We start from the raw sequence: 25,997 nt of genomic DNA on the forward strand, positions 1-25,997 counted from the left end.
ATAAAAATGAATCGCAAAATGTGTTGGTAAGCGCATAACTCGAGAACGGCTGAACCGATTTCGATAATTCTTTTTTTATTATATTCCTTGAAGTACGAGGTTGGTTTTTATGTAGAGAAAACGTAAACATGTACCACGGGAGAAGCCGGGGCGGACCGCTAGTTTTATTATAAAGTTTTGCAGCAATTTCGGCTTTTTACTACAGTTATGTTGAATATAAAAATTTAAAACTTTTTGCACTAGCTTTTAATTTGATGAAAGATAATAAACTGTTCTTTATAATTAGTCGAAAAGAAGTGTTTATACTTTATAGATAATCATTATATGCTAAAAAAAAGTAATCAAAGATATTATAGCCAATAAAGATTTAGTAGGCGTGTTCCTTGGAACGTAGAGCCATAAATTTAAGTGTAATTTCAAATTGGTCGCTTTATAGGCAATCTCAAGTAGAATACTTTCGGATTTAATACAGATAACAATTAAGAAGGAATTTTAACTACATTATTTTATCTTAAAAATATCAAAATATAACAGGACGTGTACACATTAGTTAAGTAATTTTCATTACATCAATCATCGAATTTTATAGCAATCTTTAATAAATATCAATATTATTCAATATACATCAAAGTTAGGTTGAGACGTTCGCTAGACTCAATTTAACGAGATTTATTTTCAATACACCACGCGATCTGTTAATCGTCACATTGATTTATCGATTATTCTATACGTATTGAGCGAAATATCGAATTTAATTATTCATACCAAATGTGGTGTGGACGCGACATGAATTGTAGTGTGTACTACCTTTATAACCGTCTAGTGACTGTGCAAGTTAAATTTAACTTTATTGTGTACAATGTAGAGTTTAAAATAGTGTGTTAGAGGTGTTTCAAGGCATTAATTCAGACTCAGTAGGGTGCCAACATTGCAGCTATGCATCGCTACTGAGTTGAATGTTGGATGTACGCCGACGTATGGTATAGTTCATTTATTAAGTTAATTTATCAGGTGATAAATTGCGAAATATTATGCCATATTGCAATTATGAGAGTGAGGGTGTGAGTTATTTTAATGGACAGGTGTTCTTGAATATTTCTACAGAATATAAAAAAAATCGATTAACCCACGATAATATATTGACACAGATTTATTCTTCACTACATAGTATAAAACAAAGTCGCTTTCTCTGTCCATATCCGTTTGTATGCTTAAATCTTTAAAACTATGGAACGGATATTGATGCGTTTTTTTAAATAGATAGAGTGATCTGTGATTCAATAAGAAGGTTTAAGTATATAATTTATTAGGTTTTAGACAAAACCGCGGGCGGTAAGCTGGTATGCTTCGTCCGCTCAAAGCACTGAAATGCTTCTAGTAGTAACTTTAATAAACGTTAATTGAACAAACGATGTGCGTAAGCTTTTGGATATTTATCTTAATAAATACCTATGTATTCAAATGCAATATATTACGTGATTTGCAAGGTACAGATAAATGATACGTTAACATAGTCTAATATCGAAGTATAAGAATCTACATTGAATGGAACAAGACGTTACTGTCTGTTTATACAGACGCTTTTCAGCATAATAATACGCAAATATCTGCGCATGATATACATTCTCTATGTAAGGCATTTGACAGATTATATTAAGCTAGTGGGTGGCCATGCAGAAATGTTACGAAATCTTACAATATTGTAGAATAAGTTGTGTATTTTTACACTAAAAGATACGTCGACTGCAATATTCTATAAGAATTTGTTGCGACACAATCCTGAAAAGCGTATTCTAATAATAATGTTCATGATGTTGTCAATTGGAGCTGTCAGACTGGTAGAGTGGATAATATCCTCTTTTTCTGTATAGATCTATATAATACCAGCCGTATATTTTATTAGAATTTACAGTTTGTAACGTTCCAGGTTATTTAGATATCTGACTTGCGCGAATATGAAATAAATACCGTTTGGTTTAGCAAGAGGGTATTCTTACTTTGTGCTATCTGACTGGAATTTCGATACATGTCTTGTTTTTAACCGACGTTACAAAAACGATAGATTCTTTGTGAGTAGTGCATATTTTCTAATGTAATAAAGATTCGTATATAAATTGAAGAGCGCAATATTAAGAGTTTTTGTTCGGGAAGATATTGTTTATTTAACACCACGTATGATGTCTGGTGTTTAAAGGGTCTGTCTTACGAACTATCATATATCATCCTACTGTCTAAGAGGTACGAACTGTTCTGCATAATATCGTGTATGATTGTGTAGCCCGGTGTAAAGTGTCTGTCTTACGAACTGTTTTACATAGTAAATATTTCAGGACAATTTTCACACACGGCACGAGCCACGATTTGATCCCATACCACAGAATACATAATAGTAGCTAAACGCTACAGAACGGACACTCTCCGCCTCCCGCCAAAATTAAACTTACCTCACCCCCGCGCGATCAGACATAAAATGGGCCATATTTTTCTGCAAGGACGATACGCAACGAAGATTGACAACATTAATCAAATTGACTTAAAGTAATTTTATTATTTTGGATTTGTGATTATCGTTTTTCGTAGAAAATGGATAGATATTGTGCTGTTTACGGATATATTTCATCAGAAAAACGCGAATTTTTTTTTACGCTAGTCACAAATGTGCCAACCATAAAGCGTTAACACACACATTTGCAGTCTCTACAGTGTGACTGTCAAAACGATCATTTTGTATGGAGTGTCCGGGGTGTGCCCATACTAAGCTTTCGCTTGTGTTATGGAAACCCGATGGCTGATAATCATACATATAATTTTTTTAAATAAATAATTATAGATAATTAACACACAGACACATAGCATACATCTATGTTCATCACACAAATATTTGCTCTGGGTGGGAATCGAACGCACGACCACAGGCTTGGAAGGCAGGGTCACAACCATAGAAATCTAAATAACAAGACACTAGAAGTCGTAAGCGTGCGTGACCTTGTCGCCACTCAGGTGATTTGCACATCACCAGTGCATTCGTCACTGTTCAGTTGCTCTGGAGACGTATGAGTGTATATGTCACGGCTAAAGGTAGGTGAGAACATAAACTTAAGATTAGCCGGCTAAACTTAGGTTTATTTTCGACGAGGTGTTAATGTTAGTTTGTTCTATCTTTAGCCGGCTAAACTTAAGTGTAACCGCAGGCCCGTGGCTAAAAATGTCGGGGTGGGTAGATTTGGTTAGCGCCGGGCCGGTGGAGGGCTTGAGGGGCCCGCACAGTGCCAGAAAACACTCGCCCTGTTCCTTACATGTATTATAGTAACCAAATCTACCCACCCCGACTCAGGGCAGAAAGCTGGTGGCTAGGTTAGGTTAGGTTAGAACTCTTAAGACCCGCACGAGCCGAGCGAGCGCAGCGAGCGTGCTGCGGCAGCAGCCGGCGAAGTGCCAGAAAACACTCGCCCTGTTCCTTACATGTATTATAGTAACCAAATCTACCCACCCCGACATTTTTAGCCACGGGCCTGCGGTTACACTTAAGTTTAGCCGGCTAAAGATAGAACAAACTAACATTAACACCTCGTCGAAAATAAACCTAAGTTTAGCCGGCTAATCTTAAGTTTATGTTCTCACCTACCTTTAGCCGTAACATATACATGGTGTGTTTCAGCAATTCCCATTGCGGAAATTCTTCCACAAGTTGTAATTATACTTATAAAGGAATAATATTTCATCGGAAAATATTTTTTTTTAGAAATAATGCCGTTTTTCCTTAAAATTATAGAATATTTACAAGTATTACGAGTGTCACCATAGTAATCGAAATAACAATGAATGACACAGTCGACCATTCTTATTATCACGTTTGTTCGTATTGGAGCGAAAAGTCTCATATACTTAGGGATGTTATTCTAAAATAAACCGTAAATTCGTGCGTTAGGATACATATTCAAAAGCTTAATTTAATAGATAAGTTAGTTTTCACTAAAATCAAGCTGTCCAATAAAAGGCATAGTTTACTTGTGTGTACTGTCTAGCTTTCGGTTTGAATGTGTTGATTTTGGCGACAGCGGTTTTCATACGAATTATGACATTTTAGCACTTCTATGTGTCTTGTTATTTAGATTTCTATGGTCACAACCAACTAAGACAACCAGTCAAAGTAGAAGCGTGTATAGCTATGTTGTAGAAGTATCTAGACCTAGTAGACTACATGGTACATACCTCGTCAGTCTCATCGACGGGAGCCCCGGCTCGCAGGAGGCTTGCGATGCGCCCCGCGTCGCCGCGCGCCGCCGCTTCCAGCAGCGCGCCACCCATACGCTATTGCATTACTGAAACAAATAAGATATTATATGTATTAGTGAACTGTGAAATAGTTAATGAACAGTCTATATAATACTGCTGGGTATTGTGAAAGTCTTAGTTGGCTGAATACTTTAATCTGTACTAATATTATAAAGCTGAAGAGTTTGTTTGTTTGAACGCGCTAATCTCAATAACTGCTGGTCTGATTTGAAGAATTCTTTCGGTGTTGGATAGCCCATTTATCGAGGAAGGCTATATATCATCACGTTAAGACCAACAGAAGCGGAGCCACGCGGGTAAAACCGTGGAGCGCAGCTAGTATAGATTATAGAGCAATGTAGAGTACGTTTAATGGACTAGCTATCTAAAAACGATAATGTCAGGAAAGTTGGATTGGTGGATAAATGAAACGGACAACGCTACAAGCATAATTAATCTAATTTCACTAACTCGTAACATTATATTGTAAACAGCTATAAAGTATAATTATAAAATTGAAAATTGTTAATTTGCATGTGTTTTAAGGTCTTTAAGAACGAAAACCCCGACCTTTTCTTTAAAGTTACAAAGACAGACAATAAATGAAATATTGAACATTCTGATACATATTCGTGCGAGAAACAGCATTCTTGTAACGAAGTTGGATGTAATTTAAAATATGATTGACGTCGAATAATGGGGTGCGGTAAAAACAGCAGAATGTGTGATGAGATATGTTTTAACAATATAGGTATTAAAAGTTAAAACGGTGGACTTAATTCTTTTAATGTAAATTCGTTCGATACTACGTGGAAATTGATAATATTTTTATTTTATTTTAAAACTGAATTGTTGACATTTTTTGTCTTTAAAGTTCATTGTCTTATTTTAATTCATTTTTTTGAAACTTTATTGTCATTTACAAAAACATTTTACGAACGCTTTGTTTTCGCAATTAAAATCACAATTTACGATTCAATACAAATATAAATATAACAATAGATTTTTTGATTCTGTTTCAAAAACTTACCATTCACGCCTAAAGTTCAACAGTATAACTAGTATATTATTTATCTATGGTATTATATTATCTGTGGTATAACAATATTATTGATCTAAACAATAGTGCAATCGTATACTCATCTTGATCTAAACTGATATCTGATCCATATATTTGACATACTTATTGATTGTATTTGTAAAATATATTCATAGCTTTGAATATAAGCGACAGCGATATAGTAGTTTTTATTGTATGTAAATATTTTTCTTAATAATTGGCCAGCTATAAATTCTAATTTATAGTTGGGAGAAACCCCATTAAAGAAATGTGTCCTTTAGGATATTAAAAATATAGACTTACAATAGTTATACCTACGTCACCATAATCTTCAATGCGCGTATTTGTATAAATTTCAATAATTTGAGAGATATATCAATAAAACAATGAATGACAGTATGTATAGGGATTAATGCCTAGAAATAATATACCTAAATACTAGCGAAAATAATATAGAGACAGAAGTCCAGTATAAAATGAAACCGTGCGTCAACAAATCCTTCTCAATATAATCTTTTATTTCTCCTTTTCAACATTTATTTACGAATTCTTCTATGAATTTATTTTAAGACTTTTTAATCACGAGTTCTATAAAATCGCGTATGCTTACAACACATATCTAGTAGTATTCTTAACAATAAGGAATTATTTACGGTTCAATGCAGACGCGCCCTCTACCAAATATTATCAGTGATTGACTGTTGAATGGCTTACAAATAAATAGGTTTATATACGTCACGGTCTTACTTTACTACCAAGTAAAGACCTTTATACAGGAAGTATAGAGATGTAAAAGTCTTATTTATCTATACTAATATTATAAAGCTGAAGAGTTTGTTTGTTTGTTTGTTTGAACACGCTAATCTCGGGAACTATTGGTCCGATTTGAAAAATTCTTTCGGTGTTAGATAGCTCATTTATCGAGGAAGGCTATAGGCTATATAATATAATCACGCTACGACCAACAGGAGTGGAGTGAGTGAGAGTTAAAATTTGTATTTTCTGTTTGTGTGCAAAAAAGCTTATGAATAAATAAATAATATCTGAGAAAATAATTTCCGATAAAGCAAGTCTTTCCACATTTCATGTTACGTTATAATATTCTTAGTATATTTACATTACAATACAAAGCCTAAAGCGCGTCACACACGGTGAAGATTTTATCTTAAGATACTGTTATATTTTATACTAGCGGTCCGCCCCGGCTTCGCCCGTGGTACATATTTACGTTTTATCTACATAAGAACCATCCTCGTACTTCAAGGAATATAATAGAAAAGAATTATCGAAATCGGTTCAGCCGTTCACACGTGATGCCGTGACAACGCGAAACGGGTGCGGACCCGCCGCCTTTTTATAGCTCCCGCCGCGAAGCGCGTCGAACGCGGCAACTGATACACAAAAATAATCCTTATGGCATGATTCTGTAATTCACGCGCGATGACTTATAGCGTATTTTATGTATAACTTTGGTGTTTCTACACCGATTTACATGATTCTTTTACTATAACCTGCCCAGGAGTATGAAGAATAATTGTGCCAAATTTGGTTAAAATCCGTCGTGTAGTTTTTGTTTCTATAACGAATATACAGACAGACAGACAGACAGACAGACAGACAGACAAAAATTTTACTGATTGCATTTTTGGCATCAGTAGCGGTCCCTTATCACCCCTTCATAGTTTTTTTTTAAATATATTTCATGTACAGAATTGGCCTCTCTACAGATTTATTATAAGTATAGATTACAGTATCTTAACGCATCCGGTATCAGCGTTCGGACCATCATTTTTCTTTTTGTCATTGCGTACCTGTAGAACCGCCATCCTGTTACAAATGACCCACAAAATTTCGCGTCATTTGTAACAGGATGGCGGTTCTACAGGGGTGGGTGGTACGCAATGACAAAAAGAAAAATGATAGTCCGAACGCTGATACCGGATGCGTTAAGATACTGTAATATAAAATATAACAGTATCTTAAGATAAAATATTATAGTATCTTCACCGTGTGTGACGCGCTTAACCGGTTGCGAAGTCTAGACACCAATTTACATGACTATTATGTGTAATTTGGTCTTATTTAGTGGATGCGTGGTTTGAATGGATGCCACGCAGTGGAGTTATTTTATTTGCATAATTATTTAATGGATGTCACCAGGAATTATTAATTTTAATATTTTTCATATCTCGATAGTATAATTAATTTTATAACTTGCAAATAACTAATGGCTACACACTTAGAATCTTTGTATGTATTTATGATTTAGGTACCTACATTTATCTCCAATACCTAAAAATCCAACTGAATAATATGTTTTTACTTAAATCTGTTTTTTATACTGTAAATAAAAATGCAAAACTAATGAACTGGATCGGATCCCAGTTAACAACTTTTTCTACATCAATAAACAGGATTTCTGCGGAAAAATGTCTGCCAATTTTCCACATCAGTCTTTTTCCCACTAAAGTCCTACCTTAATGATTTCTCCCCAATTTTAATGATGTGCACATGCCATTAACCATTACTGATGACTGATTTATGTATACCACGTTTTTAAGGAATAAAATGTTACCAATATAAAATATACAGGGTGTCCCACTATCGGTATACTAAGCGCGAAGGGACTTGTAGTCATGCATACATTGATCACGTAAAAAATACTGAAACAACAAAATAACGCCAAAAAATTTTTTGCTAAATATTTCCTTAAAGTTCATGTTTTCTTTTCTAGCTTCGCGCAGCCGGCATATAACGCTTTGCTTATGTGAGCATTTTGTCTATGAAAACCGAATCATAAACGATAGCTCACGTGCGGGTGGCTAAGTTGGGCGGGTTGTATGCGGAATGCATCTGGATTCTTTTAAGTTGCAAAACTAAAGTTTGCCAAACTATAACCTCCATTGAGCTTAGAATACCAATGGTGGGACATCCTGTATACGCTATAAAACAACATCAAATACACCGAATCCAATAATTAAAGCTGACAACAAAGTAACTTGGAATTGCAATAAAAACCCTCTTCGATCGACTCACGACCAATCCACATACATATCATTATGATAGCAAAAAACAACTCAACAATGTCACATTATCTCGTCTTCGAGCCATCAAAATTCCATCGCTTTGGGTCAAGTTAAACTGGTGATTAGAAAGACAATGAGATTGAGTTATTGACACCAGAGAGACAAAGAGATTGACTTTGAGACTTAGTCGTGACTGTGTTAGATGATATATTTGCTGTAGAGGTTTTGATAACGTTAAATAGTTTTATCTTGTTTTTATAATGGATCATTAAACTGTCATAGCCTCGTTAGTAGGTATAGTGGGTAAAAAAACGGAATAACAATTGATTTTTTCAAAGGATTTAAACAAATTATAGCTGAAGTGCCAATTAGATATTTTACAAGAGACAATTAGTAGGGTCAGTCAATAATAATATATATACATGTACAAACAAAATATCATTGGGGTCAGTACTAATGTATGTTTGTGATTCTTACAAAGATAATTTATCTATTTCTGTACAAGCGGGAAGTAGGTAACTTTTATTCGAGTATTTATATAAATTATATAATAAAGACTAAGTCCTTGTTTTTAATAATACGGTTTTATCTTAAATTAAGTGTACCTATTTTAAGACGATGTCCCAACTTCTAGATTGAAATATAAAATTTTTATGTGAATCGTTAAGATAAAAGTTTATTTCTCCATCACTTTTCGGGCTTGTTACTTTGGCTTTTATTACTTCTAACAGAGACATAAAGTTAAATTTGCATAAATATATTTTTACGTCTTAAGCCATGATTCAATAATAATAAGTAGATAGGTATGTTATTTAAAACTATAAAAAGTGTGATAGAGTGAACAAAAACTCCCTTTTTATGTATCGCTTTCAGTTTAATTCCTTCCAACAAACGTTAAGATGACACAATGATAATGACAATGCGAATTGCAATTCGTGTGAACAAAAAAAAAATATAACATAAAGTGACGGTAGGTCGAAAACATACGTCGTAAACATAGAGTTTATGATGTTATTTCGATTCGATGGTTAAAACTATAACGGTGCATTTACATCAACCGAACATAGAGCTAGAGCAAGAACATTCTTTCCTGATCTTTTAGTGTAAACGAAAACTCGTATTTAGTATTAGAGCATTGCATGGAATCTTTTAAGAAGCAACGAAAGAATGCTCTACGCCTGTTTACACTAAAAGAATTTGACATAGTGGGGTTAAAATGAGCATTCGCTCGTATGATGAACTGTTAAAGTGTGGAGCCTTAAAACTTTATTTTACTTCTGATTTGTATTCCAATATGTTTGTTAACTTACATTAAAGTCATCACAAATTCACAAGAAGCAACGAAAGAATGCTCTACGCCTGTTTACACTAAAATAATTTGACATAGTGGGGTTGGAATGAGCACTCGCTCGTTTGATGTAAATTCACCGTTAAAGTGTGGAGCCTTAAATCATTATTTTACTTCTGATTTGTATTCCAATATGTTCGTTAACTTACAGATTGAATTAAGGTCATCAGAAGAAACCAAGATGAAGCTAAATCCATAACATATTACTCAACTAGTGGACCGCCCCGGCTTCGCCCGTGGTACATATTTCGCAATAAAAGGTAGCCTATGTCCTTTCTCGGGTATCAAAATATCTCCATACCAAATTTCATGAAAATTGGTTCAATAGTTTAGGCGTGATTGAGTAACAGACAGACAGACAGAGTTACTTTCGCATTTATAATATTAGTATGGATAATTCTCAACCAATCGAACAAATAAAATTCCCATAAAAATTAAACATTCCCACGTTATAATTGACCTGTGCTAGTAACATTTGATAGGAATTAAATTAATTAACGACAGATGTAAGCCAATGTGTAAGGTTCATGCGTGACGAACGGACGCGTAGTTATGTAATTTTGTAGTTAAATGCAGAAATCGACAACTTTTGGTACATAATGATTTGATTTTTTTTTATAATCTTATGATCGTATTGATTCATTTGATGACAGATACGTCCTTAAATACGTATAAAGTAAATGTTTTTAAATTCTTAAGTCGATAATATTATTAATAAAAATTGTATTTTATTTTTATATTTTACTAGATTTCCGCCCGCAGTTTCGCCCGCGTTTTCAAAGGAAAACCCGCATAGTTCCCATTCCCGTGGGATTTCCGGGATAAAACCTATCCTATGTGTTAATCCAAGTTACCCTCTATATGTGTACTAAATTTCATTGTAATCGGTTCAGTAGTTTATGCGTGAAAACCATACATTCATACATACGAACCTTTCCTCTTTATAATATTAGTATAGATATACTACTAAACATGTAATGCTTTGTGGTAAAACGTGTTAATTACTTGCTATGAAATAAATAAAATTACAATCAAAACATTGTTTGTAATGTGAATCAAACGACTTAATTTTCATATTTTTGACTCTACTAAAAAATCATCATAAAGGTATTCAAATAATAACTTGAATGTTTGTCTGCCTCTCTTGATTTTCGATTTCCTTGACAAAATAATTACCTAATTAAAATATTTAGAATATATTATATGTAATTTATAACATAAGCATAAACCATTAGAAAAGGAATTATACATCCAAATAATGACATTAAAAATCCTAAAAAACATTTTTTTCTAAAAATCAACAGGTTTGTAACCTGTGCCTTCTGATTAATTATATTCGTAATATAGTCATTATGCAAATTATCAAACATTAGAGTTTTTATAATTAAGTGAAACCTGCGTATCGTTAATACAAGCTGTAAATTTAGTAATAATAGCAAATAGATTTAAATATATGTGTTATTTACACTTGTACATGGTATCTCCGTTTATATTTATGTGGTGTGAGCTGACGAAATCGCGTCGGCTTTAAAATACAGTGAAACCTGGTTAAGTGAGACATCAAGGGACCGGCAATGTCGTTTCACTTATAGAGGTATTCCACTTACCCAGTGTCTCAGATATACAGGTATAAATAAATATCTGTCTCATTTACAGAGGGTTCCAATAATAATTTGACATTTTTCAAATAAACATCTGTATGATAGTAAAGCGAAACTAAAACTGAAGGTAATTGAAGCTCAAAATTTGTACTTACTTACTTGGAATTACTTGTGGAATTTGTGGGTAGAATAAGAATGAGTAAACAAACAATGTTATCTCAGTTACAGAGGTTTATGCATATAAAATTTACTCGCTGTCTCAGTTATAGAGGTAACTATGATGATAAATCGTAAGAACAAATCCCAGATATAGAGGTTTACCTCCTCCCACTAACAGAGGTAATTCAGTGCCAAAGTGTTGGGACCTCAGCATGAGTTCCAGTTATGGAGGTTTCTCACTTATCCAGGTCCCACTTAACCAAGTTTCACTGTATATGAAAATTTATTGCCAGTAGTGAAAATTTTATCTCTGCATATTTCTTTGTATAAAAAAGAAACCTTTTTACTTTTTTACCGTGCTTTCTCATAAAGAAGAATAAAAAGAAAAAAAAAATGGCTCTTCTTTAAGAAATTTTTCCGTAGGATTCTTTATTTTAGGCATAGAATAATAAATAGTAACTCGAAGAATTTAAAAAAAATTCTAATCTTTTAAAATAATATTATGAACTTTTACACGTTACCAAAAAAAATATGCAATGAAGTGGGAAAGAGCTTCATTTCATTTTACATTAATATTGGAGGCATTTAAAAAGATAAATAGGTATACTAAGTAACTAGGCACATATTTCTGATTTTATTTTCCATTCCTAAATGAAAGGCAAATTGTAACACAACTATATTACCAACGATTTAGCAGATAGTATCTAGATAGTTTTTATTTGGCGCTACAACCTAGATGTAGACCTTATAAGTTAGCCCGGTCTATAATTATGGCTAAGTGCTTTCCTTACTGTAACTACGAACCGTAATAACTACTGAAAGAAATGCTTGTAGAATATATAAATATTAATTAGAAAGGATTTTTCATTTAATATTGAATCGAGTAGGTAAATAAAAGTGTATGTACATAGAGCGATTTTGCATGGTAGAGTTATTCAAGAGTATGGTTTTAGTACATAATTTATTAGGTTTTAGACAAAGCGGGTGAAGCCGCGGGCGGAAAGCAACAAGCATAATTATTTCCGTGCGAAGCTGAGGCGAGTCGCTAGTAATGTACCAAAATCCTAACATGGATGTTGGATAAACAAAATTCACATTGAAATTCCATCTGATAAATTTTGTGCGCATATTTCAAAGGATTTTTTTTTGTGAATCTTCACAACCGTACCCAGCTACAAAGCGACATATTTAAATGTGATAGTAAAATACAAATTTATGTAATAGGTCAATTTTATTTTAGATTTACTGAGCTTGCCTTGTAGGTAGGAAATCTATGGGTAATCGACTAATCGAATCCCATTTTGAGTATTCTACTCTAAAAAAACAAAATAAATGTTAAACGATAAATACTGTCATGAATAATTAAAAAACTTAATTCACATTTGCAATGACATTTACAACCAAACTTGAAAAATTAAGTTGTAACGCCTTTTCTCGAATAAAACAAATCACAAACAACAAAATTTAATGGCGATATAACCAAATAAAGCTTTTAAAAATAAATCTTCAATATATTTAAAGACATAACTCATTTATACGCTATTTTATATCTCTATGGAGCTATCAAAATGTAAAAATATTAGTGGGTGAGTAATTTATAGCTTTGTCACCTACATACATACAAAACAATGAATTACACCCACGCAGGTTATTGTTTGAAAGTGAATGTTTATCTTATTCGTGGTAACATTTCACTTTGCAGGAAATATAACTTCATATTACAAAACTACATTTTAGTTCGAAACCACGTACGATAGAGTATAAAAGATTATTTTTTATGTAACAATTCTGTTTAAATTAGCATTCTTCAATATGCAATGGTTTAGTAAAATCCATTTATTTGCTAAATACATAAAGACTAATACTTATATACATTTGTTCGTCCTTTTTTGTCGAGACGAATAAGTCATTAATCCTATCCTACTAATATTATAAATGCGAAAATTTGTGAGAATGGATGTACGTGTAAGTATATATATGTACATGTATGTTTGTTACCCTTTCACGTAAATACTACGGAACCAATTACAATGAAATTTAGCACACATATAGAGGGTAACTTGATTTAACACATATAATAGGTTTTATTCCGGAAATCCCACAGGAACAGGAACTATGCGTGATTTTCTTTGTCAACGCGGGCGAAGCCGCGGGTGGAAAGCTAGTATTTAAATAAAGCTATTTCTAAACCAACATGACTATGGAACAATAGCAATACCCGTTATAATGGAAGTAATAGCACATATAATATAACATACTATACTAGTAATAGGTATGCTAATAGTCTCGGACAATGCAAACTTAATGGTGACTTTGATAAATCGATAGTGTAATCTAGGATCTTGGTATTTAGAAATTAGAGAAATAACTTCACGTGATTTATTATTTATACGTACTGAACATAAGTGTTATATTTTTAAACACTATTTTTTAATCTAAAAATAAATGCAAAAGAGGAAATGTTTGTATGTATGTACCTATGTATGGTTTTCACCACAGAGTTTTCACGCATAAACTACTGGACCGATTTTGATGAAATTTGGCACAGATAATCTTTAGACCCTGAGAAAGAACATAGGCTACCTTTTATTGCGAAATATGTACCACGGGCGAAGCCGGGGCGGACCGCTAGTCTAAAAATAAATGCATGAAATAAAAAATAGCGTGTGTGCCGAGCACGTGTCAGAAGTGAAACTTCTTTGGCAAGCTTCAAAGATACCAAAATCGTCTTACTCCATGACGTGACGGTATTGTTATGACGCAATCTTGAAATTTTACTCTCAACGCGCCTAAAGAAGTTTCACTTCATAATCACAAATGGCACACAAAACAGTCTTGAGTGTGGAGTATTCTGCTGATACAAAAATGTGAAAATTTAAAATACTTGCATTTAAATACTAATATTATAAATGCGAAAGTAACTCTGTCTGTCTGTCTGTTACTCAATCACGCCTAAACTACTGAACCAATTTTCATGAAATTTGGTATGGAGATATTTTGATACCCGAGAAAGGACAAAGAAGAAAGGACCTAGTTCAAATATATGTGTGGATTCAAATTAGTTTAAATAAGGTTTAAATGCAACATTGAAGCAAATTATTAACGACATGTTCACACAGTTACAAGAAAGATTAACGACGACCCTTATTAATAATGCTAAAACTTTATCCAATGCGAAACAAATTGTTGAAGATAAGAATATCGAATGCTTCGTTTATCAAATTATATATTTAGTATGGGAAAATTAATTTATTCAGATCGAATAATTCGTGTAGTTTTGAAAGTTGCTACAGTTATTCCTAAAGATGTCCCGATGAATATACTAAAAGCCCCCGAGGGAGGGACACAAGCCGGCGGCGGGGGAGGGGGGGAAAGGTCTCTTTTTCAAGGTTATTGCTTGTAACTCGAAATTTTTTTCATAATATCTCTTTAGTGACTTCTACATTAATTATCTACATTAAATTTCCTATAAATTACGTCTAAACATTTTTACTGTACGATCAATACTTTAGGAGATACAGAGTATTAAAGGTAAGAAAAATAAGAAACAACATAGTTTTACAAATTTTAATTATAAAAAGAAATAACATCTTTTTTTGCACGAGTATGCCGACTTATTAGTCAAATTGTGTTTCATCTTCGTCATCTTTATCACTAACATCGATAGGGGGTCCATTAGTACAAGCTCCTAGGCAGCCGTTACAGATAAGACTACACATAATGCCCGCTTTTCGGCAACTGCATTTTCCGGAACATCCACTTTTACATCGGCAAAAAATTGAATTTAACAACGCTTCAGGAGCAGGAGGATCCAAGGTCGTGATTGGTTCTAAGTATCCATCGACTCTTCGCTTCCAACCCCATATTTCAGGAGGCAGTTGGTTCCCAAGCCACTCCTGTACTTGATGGAATACTCTGTAGGCGTGATATTTTGCTGACCCTTTGGTAGGGGGGAGGGAAGAAAGATCCGGTTTGGGCTTGGTACAAGATTTCAGAAAAACTGTGAATCGATGTCTGTTGATCTCAGACTGAGTACAGGGCGCTCGGTATACTGCAAGAAACATTTTTTCTCCGGCTTCTGCTATAACCTCCTGAGTTGACGTTGGGTCATAAAATACAGTTGCTGTTTCCTTTAGTGACGGCTTTCGATCAAAAATCTTAATAATTGATGTTTTTAAATCCTGTAAATAGCTGAGGTTGTATCACATGGAGGATGTTGTTTCTTATTTTTATCACCTTAAGTACTATGTATCTCCTAAAGTATTGATCGTACGGTAAAAATGTTTAGACGTAATTTATAGGCAATTTAATGTTAATAATTAATGTAGAAGTCACTAAACAGATATTATGAATAATTTTCGAGTTACAAGTCAAAACCTTGAAAAAGAGACCTTTCCCCCCCTCCCCCACCGCAGGCTTGTGTCCCTCCCTCGAGGGCTTTTAGTATATTCATCGGGACACCTTTAGGAATAACTGTAGTAACTTTCAAAACTACACGAATTATTCGATCTGATCGACGATTCTGAATCTAATTTGCTGTGGCTAATTATTTAATATAAATGTATTATATAATGCAATTCGGAACAGCTTAATCGAACGTACCTAACCTTATAAAAGAAAAACAAATTTATTTCAGAATTGGCTGCAACAATATTGATAGAACTTTTCTTTTTGGGATTAGGAAAGGATAGATTGGAATAGAGCAAGGGCCTTTGGCTCAGCAATTTAACAACATAGAAATGAATATCTAAATCAACAAATGGTTATTAAAAATATCGCATCAAAATCCGTTGCGTAGTTTTAAAGATTTAAGCATACAAAGGGACATAGGGACAGAGAAAGCGACTTTGTTTTATACTATGTAGTGATGAAAAGTACCTACACCTCAATATAAAAACATTCACTTGATTACCATCCAATTACGTATCTTGTATTTCGTTAAAAACATCGAGAATAAAATAAAAAAAATACAAACAGTCACATATCTGCATCGATTCATTCCTTAAAATTCCTTATTTGTAGTTTTTTTATCCTTGTTACACATTGAGTTACCATGTACTACGTACTAGAGAGGGCATCTCTAATAAACTATTTCTAACACGAGTTAGAGTCAATCGTCTCAAGCCATTTTTTTTTCGTTACATTGATTGGTTTTAATTGATAATTTTATTCATATTTTTTAATAAGATAAACAATATTTATTTGTTACATTGATTGGTTTTAATTTATAAGTAATAAAAGGCAGAATATCTACAAAGTGTCTACTGACTAGCCGGCCGGTGCCGCCGCGCTTGTTACACAGATTTTGTTCGTGGTGTCCTCTCTATAATAATACCTCAATGTTGTTACAGCGGTATTTGGTCCAACACGAACGGGCCATAAAAAACTTTAAATTTATCACTCCATTCCACCATTTACGATATATTGTTGAACACATTAAGAAAATTTATGGCGTTTGAACGTCTTATTTCAAACCTACAGTTCATATATTATTAAATGATTTATTTGAACATCAAGATGTGGTTTTAGTTTGTGGACAAGGAACGAGTTTTAGAAAGAGGTCATTTGTATGTAAAATTATAGCTTGTATTATCGTTGAGTAAAAGGAATTCACTTCAATGACATTCTATTCAGAATTTTAATTAAAAATGTGTGTATTAAGATATTGTAATCTTTGGGTATAAACTATAAAGGGACATGTGTCGGTAAAAAAACAACATGGCGCATATATACATTTTGGATATCTGTTTTTTGTAGAAATTAAGATTATTTCTAATGTAATTTAAATGTAGAACACGATTTAAAATGCGTACGTTTAATTAAAAATAATATTAAGATAATAAAATATATATTTTTCTATCTTCTAAAATGGACACTGCCTTAACTCATATCTTTTTGATACCGTAACAAGCCGTTTTATCGGTTTAAGGACATAAATTAAGTAATAAAGATACTATTTCTTTCTCATACAATATATTATTAACTTAATTTATGGGAGTGTAAGTAGATACGAAAGTCGTAAAGAACGAATTTTTTCATTCAAAATCTAGTAAAATATCTCTAACGTATATATGTCGTGGCCATATCGTAGATTTGCTCATTTCATGATATGATCGATCATTTCACGAAATGGTCGCATTTCATGAAATGGCCAACATAGTTTGATCAGATCGTTAAATCGTCAACGTTTCACGATTTGGCCATCCACATTTGGCCAGATCGTATAAAATATAAAGAGTCCATAAAATATTAAAAAAAATTTAAAATATTCTCAAAACTTGTTTAATGTCATTTAAGTTAGTGCCGCGGCAGCGGCCGGCGAATGCTAGAAGCGAATCGTTTTTGCAATAAAAAAACAGTTAGGTTAAGTTAGGTTGGACTTTGATAAACAACGCACGAGCCGAGCGAGCAAAGCGAGCGTGCCGCGGCAGCGGCCGGCGAGTGCCAGAAGCGGATCGCTTTTTAAAAAACAAACAATTAATTATAATTACTATAGTAGGATATATAAATATATATCCTAAAAGAAAAAATGCGTCTTAAATTATTTTATTTAAGACGCAGTTTTCTTCAATACATAATTTAAGATATTCACATTTTCCATAGTACTCGAACCGTCGTAAATTATTTGCTATGACTTTCTTCATATTGTTATTAAACGAATTATCAAGTTTTTAACTGCGAATAATTAAATTTTCGCCAGCGGCCGCCATCTTATCACATAAACACAGAGCTTGCAGCGCCTCTACCAATGATTAATGTAACTATTTTACGATATGACCAAATAATTTTGATCATTTCATGAAAAAACCGCGCGTTTAGTTGGCCGTATCGTGAAAAGATTTCTTATCATTAATCTGCTCAAGCCACATCATGATGTGGCCACACTAAATTGGCCATTTCACGAAATGGTCGCATTTCGTGAAATGGCAATCATATCATGAAATGAGCAAATTACCGATATGGCCACGACACATATATATTATATTGGATTTTATTACAAAGAATGCCGAAAACCAAAAATATCGTAGGTACCTACTTATATATTTTTCTTTCTTAATTTAAATAAAATATCTCATTCTAATCTGTGGTTAGTATAATTTAAATTTAATCTGGCAATTAGTTCATCATTGAAATGCAAAAAAGCAAGAATTTAAATCGACTTCAAAATATACCCATGTCTCACATAAATTATAGCATTTCATATTCACCAAAATTAAAAGCATAGTGACTATGCCGATTTATTAAACAATCCAAAATGCACCACATTCACTTGAAATAAAGTTTATTTTTCAATTCATAGCCCAGCATCCCACTTAAAGGGATCGTTCTATAATTAATACCTTGAATTAAATGAGATGATTGTATAATAAGGATGGCAGTGACTCTCCAAGCTGTCGATCATAATTTTTGTCCTATTTAGAAGGTACTATACACATAATAACCACTATAGATTCATATCTTCTATAGTACCTACTCTCTATTAATAATATCTATATCATTATTGTACTCAATTATTTTTTGAGAATTACTTTATTAAAACGAAATAAGAGGAATCACGATTTGACAGCAACACGAGGTTAACCCTATTTTTAAAAACAATAGGTCTACATGCTTAGCAATATGGTTTTAGGGAATTTAGCTATAGAAGATATTATGTTTTGAGTTTGAGTTAGAAGGTTTAGGCAATATTTCATCCTGCTGGTGAAATGCGTGTGAGTATAGGTATTATAGGATATGGATATAGTGAAAGGATTTGTTTCTAAGACTGAAAATATCTCAGTTTAAACATGGTTTAAACAAGCTGAATTACATTCATTGATATGAAAAATGAAAGTGTAATCGTTATTTAAACTTGAATAGTTTAGCGGATCTTCTGTAATAATTTATGATTCGTCTAAGAACTGACCGACAAATTTAATCCAACTTAATTTAATAGACTTTTTAATGAAAATAATAATTTATAGAATTTACGATGTATTGAAAACGTTATAATTCATTAAAATTAAATACTTACTACCGTTTCCAAAGATTTCTGATTTTAAACGCTTTTACGTGACTTTTACTTATTAACCACTAGCTTTCCACCCGCAGCTTCGCCCGCGCAGTCAAAGAAAAACCCGCATAGTTCCCGTTCCCGTGGGATTTCCGGGATAAAATCTATCCTATTTCCCGGGATAAAAAGTAGCCTATGTCCTTTCTCGGGTATCAAAATACCTCTATACCAAATTTCATGCAAATTGGTTCAGTAGTTAAGGCGTGATTGAGTAACAGACAGACAGACAGAGTTACTTTCGAATTTATAATATTAGTATGGATTTCAATCAAGGTTTTAAAATGTCAGTCCTTTATTTATTCTTCCTATTCTCAAATAAATTGATAGTGATACTGATAAGACAGATTATTTTAGGTCCCACGTGTACCCAGGTTCCTTCCTACCTGTGTATAATAAAAATAAAAACCTACATTATATTTAAAACCTGTTGAAGCTGAGTTGAAAATTCCGATTTTATGGCGTATAAATATAGGGTGTTATTGGAGATAGATCATTATTACCTACATAAAACTTTAGTACTCAACTAAATTAAATTAAATGTCCCTGTATCCATAAGTAATTAGCTATTACCAGGGATAACTTGTTACCTATGTATAAAAGTGATACTAGCCCACTTTGTAAACGCATTACGTGCCTGATTCAAATTTCAATGAATAAAAATAATACCTTATAAATACAATCAACACAGTGTTTTACTAATTCAGGAGCCTATAGATTCATATACAAGCTGTACCTACCTATTTATAATGTAAACAAAGTTTTATTTTATTTTAATTTTTATAGAACTGCTAAAGATTATGTATGTGTACCTACATGCTATGATTGTGAATAACAACACTAATATTTTAGTTTAGTTTACTTACTAGCTTTCCGCGCGCGGCTTCGCTTTGTCTTAAACCTAATTAATTATATACTAAAACCTTCCTCTTGAAACACTCTATATATGTATTAAAAAAACCGCATCAAAATCCGTTGCATAATTCTAAAGATTTATGCATATACATAGGGACAGAGATAGCGACAGAGATAGCGACTTTGTTTTATACTATGTATGATTGCACTTTAATATATGTACTATACCTACTAAACATAGTTTGAAGTACATAATTTGTTTCCTTCCGTTTCTTTTGTAGCACGCTGTTCATTCATCACGGCATTGAACGAGGCCTTTGACGGAGTGAAAAGTAGTGAAACAATTAGTTTGAACAATAGAAAGTACTATTTCACACATGCGTTCGTGACGTGTTAATTTTTCCGTTCTACAAACAAAGTTTTATTTAACATTTCTTATATTACATTGACGCGGCAAAATCGTATACCTAGTGATAGTAGATATAGAAATTTAAAAGTTTTTAACGCGATATTCCTAAGATAGTTATATGTATATATATATATTAAATGAATTTAGAAAAGACTATGATATTAGGTACTTAAAAATGCAATGTTTTTTTCGCACAAAACAATAAAACGTATTTCGCTAAAATAAGATACGAATATGGGCTTTACCAAAAAAGATAAAGCCGAGAGCGTCATCCAATCAAACAATAAAACTGCGTTTAACTGTTAACAGAATGTCACGAGCATTAACCGATCAAATAATAAAACTACGTTTAACAGGGTCAGAGTTTAATTGGCGATTTGCAAACCGGCCGTTTAATTATTTATTTCTTAAGCTAAATATAAAGATATATGAAGGATAGGGCCAGGTGAGTGACCAGGACGCCAGGGAAGGTGAAAAGGTTAACCATTTGTTCCAGACATCTGATCGCGCTCCTTTTAGGGTTGCCACAAGAAGTTTCTAGCAGATGTTTGCAGTGCGTAAAAACTGTCGAATAAGGTTTGTTGTGAGTTAAAAGTAACAAATAAGGTATTAATTCGTTGTAAGCAAATGCTATTAGAATATGTTATAAGCATTTCTTGAATTTGAAATTGATGATCCTTAATAATGTTTAATCCTATAAATATTATAAATGTGAAAGTTTGTAGGGATGTTTGTTACTCTTTCACGCAAAAACTACTGAACCGATTACAATGAATTTTAGCACACATATAGAGGGTAACTTGGATTAACACATAGGATAGGTTTTATCCCGGAAATCACACGGGAACCGGAACTATGCGGGTTTATCTTTGAAAATGCGGGCGAAGCCGCGGGCGGAAAGCTAGTGTATTATAATCACAAATGTAAACATCAATAATATTAATATAATTTATGTCCTTAAGACCCTATGATTCCTTAACGAACCAAATTTTTGTAATTATAACATATTTATTATATGATTAGACCAATAAATATAGCTTTTTATGAAGTCTAGAAAGTGGTCTGTATCAAATACAAATAATACGGCAATAAATAATAATCATAGTGGGTGTATCAAGTAGTTCTGATGCTTTACTGCCCGTGTCACATAAATTACAATTTATCATCCATAAATCTAATTTATCACGCAGCTTGAAAGAAATAAAATTAATGAAATAATCCTGCCGGTTGACAGCCCTGGGTGCATGCCCGTATTCATTGTTGTTTATGGTAGATTTAACAAGGCGAATAAAGCGTAAATTGTGCTATTGTTAGGCTCTATTTTTCACTTATTTATAATATACTAGCGGTCCGCCCCGGCTTCGCCCGTGGTACATATTTACGTTTTCTCTACATAAAAACCATCCTCGTACTTCAAGGAATATAATAAAAAAAGAATTATCGAAATCGGTTCAGCCATTCTCGAGTTATGCGCTTACCAACACATTTTGCGATTCATTTTTATATATAAAGATTTTATATGTTTGCAATTACTGCCTGACGTGTGATGTTTAATGTTTAGTTTCCGCTTCAGAATCATTTAAATGGGTGTAATCAGTTAAACGGCTTTTTTGCAATTTTCAAATTACTAACATAAATACTAGTTAAGGAAAAACACATTAAACTCGAACTTAAACATTTATTTATTCAATGAGACTCTAGAAGCACTTTTCTGTCTTATAACATATTTTTAACATTTACCATTTTCCATTAAAATAGGTTCTCATATTGAAGTTTTAATTACTAAACAACAATCATCCAAATATATTTCAAATACCTAAAAATCACCACTCTCTTAACCCATTGCTTCCCTACTCCATGCCCAATTTCAAAACACACTTCAAATTAATCACGGTTCGTTTAATCGAGCTCTAAACGGGGATAAAAACCCTAACTAATGAATTACTCCTATCACCATGGGAGGGCTTCTGAGGGAGTAATTATTTTTCCCTTTAGACCAATTAATCAGAAAAATAAAAATTCGATTCGAAACGTCAGTGTGATTTACTGATTTTTAGATGATTAGCTTACACGGGACTGGAGAATAGAGAGTACGTAATTAACATTCTTTGGTAATTTTAAGCTTAGAATGAATTATTCAGTAGGTCTTGGGAGTAGCATGGTTTTTAATTTAGTGATGTGATACGGTATATCTATTGGTTTGTATAATTCATTGCAGTATCTTGACTGAGATTAATTAACGACAAAGTATGTAAGTTACATTTGCTTTAATAAATATATGATAATGTATAATATATTCTAATTCTAATTCATTTATTAATTGCCTAGTTAATAAATACCTAGTACCTATCAGATGATTTGCGTTTTCATTATTATCACTAAAATTATGAAATAATATTAGAACGGATATATAACATAAGAAACAACATCTCAAAAAAATGTTAAGGTATCTACCATTGCCGTGTTGTTGGGTATTAAATTTTCATACAAGTAATAAAGTGACCGAATTACAGCAATTATTCAAATCGTCATATGGTATAATATTATGTTATTATATCGCTTGGAGGTCACATTGGACCTTCAAGCGATTATATCTGTCATGGTTTTGTTTTGGACAACAATTGATAATCGACAATTTTTTGCTGATACACAGAATAATTTATACTAAATTACCATAATTTATTCGTGAATTTCATAAAAATGTATTTAAATTTAAAAACTATGAAAATTAATTCATGTGTCAAATTAACCTTTTTTTTTCAATAGATATGATATAAAACAAGAAGCTTATACCTAATACACTGGAGATTTCAGTATGAACATTAACTTGTAACAAGAAAATATGACGTTGAATGACGCCTGTATGTTTTTTATCTCTTTCACACCAACTTGCCAAGTTAGGTGTGAAAGAGATAAAAAACATACAGGCGTCATTCAACGTCATATTTTCTTGTTACAAGTTAATGGTCATAGTGCAATCTCCAGTGTATTAGATATAAGCTTCTTGATATATTAAAACAAACAATGAACATTATTTTGTTTCTAAATGAAATCATTATGCCAGTTACTTACAATTTATTAAAAAAATATATAACAAGTTAAATTATATGCTACACTTGAAAATATACAACTTACAATGAATTGTCAATAGCTATACTGACCATGTGAAATTGTATAACGACCTTCTGGTCCATCTATTGCGTCACTACTAAGGCATCTTATTAAATAAATATCTACGCAATAATCCTCTCATATGCTCAAATAATAGCTTTGAAATAAAGTCAATTACTTGTAATAATATGTACCTAATGAATATATTTGTCAGAAAATGTCTTTTCAGATGGATTCCGCCACGTATTTACTTCTGATTCTTAATTAATCAGTAATCTGTATTGTTTTGTTAAAAGATTACCTATTATAAAGCTTGTTACAACGTTTTATTAACAAATAAGTAGCCTCTATCTAAATGCAAAATTTTATCCTTATTCGATCATCCATTTATGTGTGAAAGAGTATCAAACTTCTATCCATCCCTATAATATTTTGCTATAATAAGTAGGATTCTCTCAAAGTTCATCTAGTTTAATATATTTAAACCTTATTTAAACATTAAATTTCCATTTTATTACATAAATTAGAAACCGCGGTACGTTACTCCCTTGTTTATTTTAGTGAGATCTTTAATCTGACCTCTTGGAATCAGCTCATTTGCATAGAAACTTAAGTGCCTTTCACGTATATCTCTATTATATTATTATAAGCTCAAATTTAGCTAAATTCCAATAAATTTTTAATTAAATTTGTTAATTATAGGAATTTTCATAGAGATAGTTTTTCATTTCTAGATAGTTTTAAAAATGTTTTAAATGTGATGTTTTAAACACCCTTTTTAAGCAAAAGTAATTGATTAATTTAGAAGTGAATCTACGAATCCTTAAAATAATAATTAACCCTCGTTTTCGACAGTTTTATAAAACAAGTGTTAAACTATGAAGTCATATAATTACTTTTCGCGCAGTCGTTGGTATAACTAGTAAAAACCATAGACCATAGCAAAGTCCTACTAATATTATAAATGCGAAAGTTTGTGAGAATGAATGTATGGGTATGTGTATATATGTTTGTTACTCTTTCACGCAAATACTACTACTGATTACAATGAAATTTAGCACACATATAGCTGGTAACTTGCTCAATACATAAAATGTAGAGACTATACGACGAAGAGGTACATAGCAAGATTAATAAAGAGATAAACTTCCATACACCATCACTACACTTTAAAACAATGAACATAACACTTTCTTAATCTATTTCCCACGGTAAGAAAACACGGATATTATGTACAAATGTTCTCGTTCCTGTGTTTACTGAAAATTAACAAATATTTTGTAAACAATGAAAACTTCTTCGACAGAGTAATCATTGAGTTAATGCGATGAAGGTGCGACTAAAATGGGCTCGTAATTTGAAATAAAATGTTTTATATTCTCGTTTTAATTGGATTGCAAGGTAATAAAACATTTAATAGTAAAAAAAGATTGATTGTTATTATATATGAGTGATTTCTTTCTTTAATATACTTGTTTAATGTAAATTGGAATAATCAACATTAACTTTCAGTCCATTTTAGCACTATTAATAATACTTATACAATAATACTTATTTTTCACAATTTCTCTCATCTTTATTTGTTTTAATTAAAATTTAAAAAGTCGTGGTAGCAACAATTCAAGAAGAGCTGAAATATTGGTAATTTTTGGTTTGTCAAATCAAATCAAATTAAATTATCGTTATTTTGTTAAAGTAGTACAGTAAAATTTAATATATTTAATTAATTGGTTACTATTTCCTATAAGCATAATTAGAACATATCAAAATAGTAATTTAGGTACGTAGGTAACACTAATTAGTTATTTTTCATAAATTTTCAGCTCTAATATGTAACAGTATAAAGTGGGATAAAATAAGTTGTTCAAGTGACATAGAGCAGACCCTCCCGGAGGGTACAGTGTCTGACATCGGACGGTTTCCGTGGCTTGGCGTCGTACAGCATAGTTTTTGTGAGTTCTAATACCTACTTATTAGATATTTCAACAGTGTAGAGTTTAATAGTTATAAGTAATATAATAATCAGTGTATACGAAGTGAATGAGAAGAAGATTTACCAATTTATACAACAACTACATGTGTAAAACCTTTAGATATTTTGTT

The 25,997-nt window shown here is 32.3% G+C and overlaps 1 protein-coding gene across 1 annotated transcript in view; it reads right to left on the reverse strand.

Moving 5' to 3' along the window:
- The window catches only part of dgo (ankyrin repeat domain containing protein 6 diego), a 59,211-nt gene that overhangs the window by 13,874 nt on the left and 19,340 nt on the right, over positions 1-25,997 (reverse strand). Inside the window, exon 2 of the mRNA XM_090111368.1 lies at positions 4,213-4,322. Within this exon, the coding sequence (XP_089967494.1) occupies positions 4,213-4,308 (96 nt within the window). The 5' untranslated portion in view covers positions 4,309-4,322. The remainder of the gene's footprint in view (positions 1-4,212; positions 4,323-25,997) is intronic.

Source organism: Colias eurytheme, chromosome 17 (assembly GCF_061535395.1).
Source record: "Colias eurytheme isolate Ceu_HAF_F1 chromosome 17, ilColEury1 Martin Lab GWU primary, whole genome shotgun sequence".
NCBI lineage: Eukaryota > Metazoa > Arthropoda > Insecta > Lepidoptera > Pieridae > Colias > Colias eurytheme.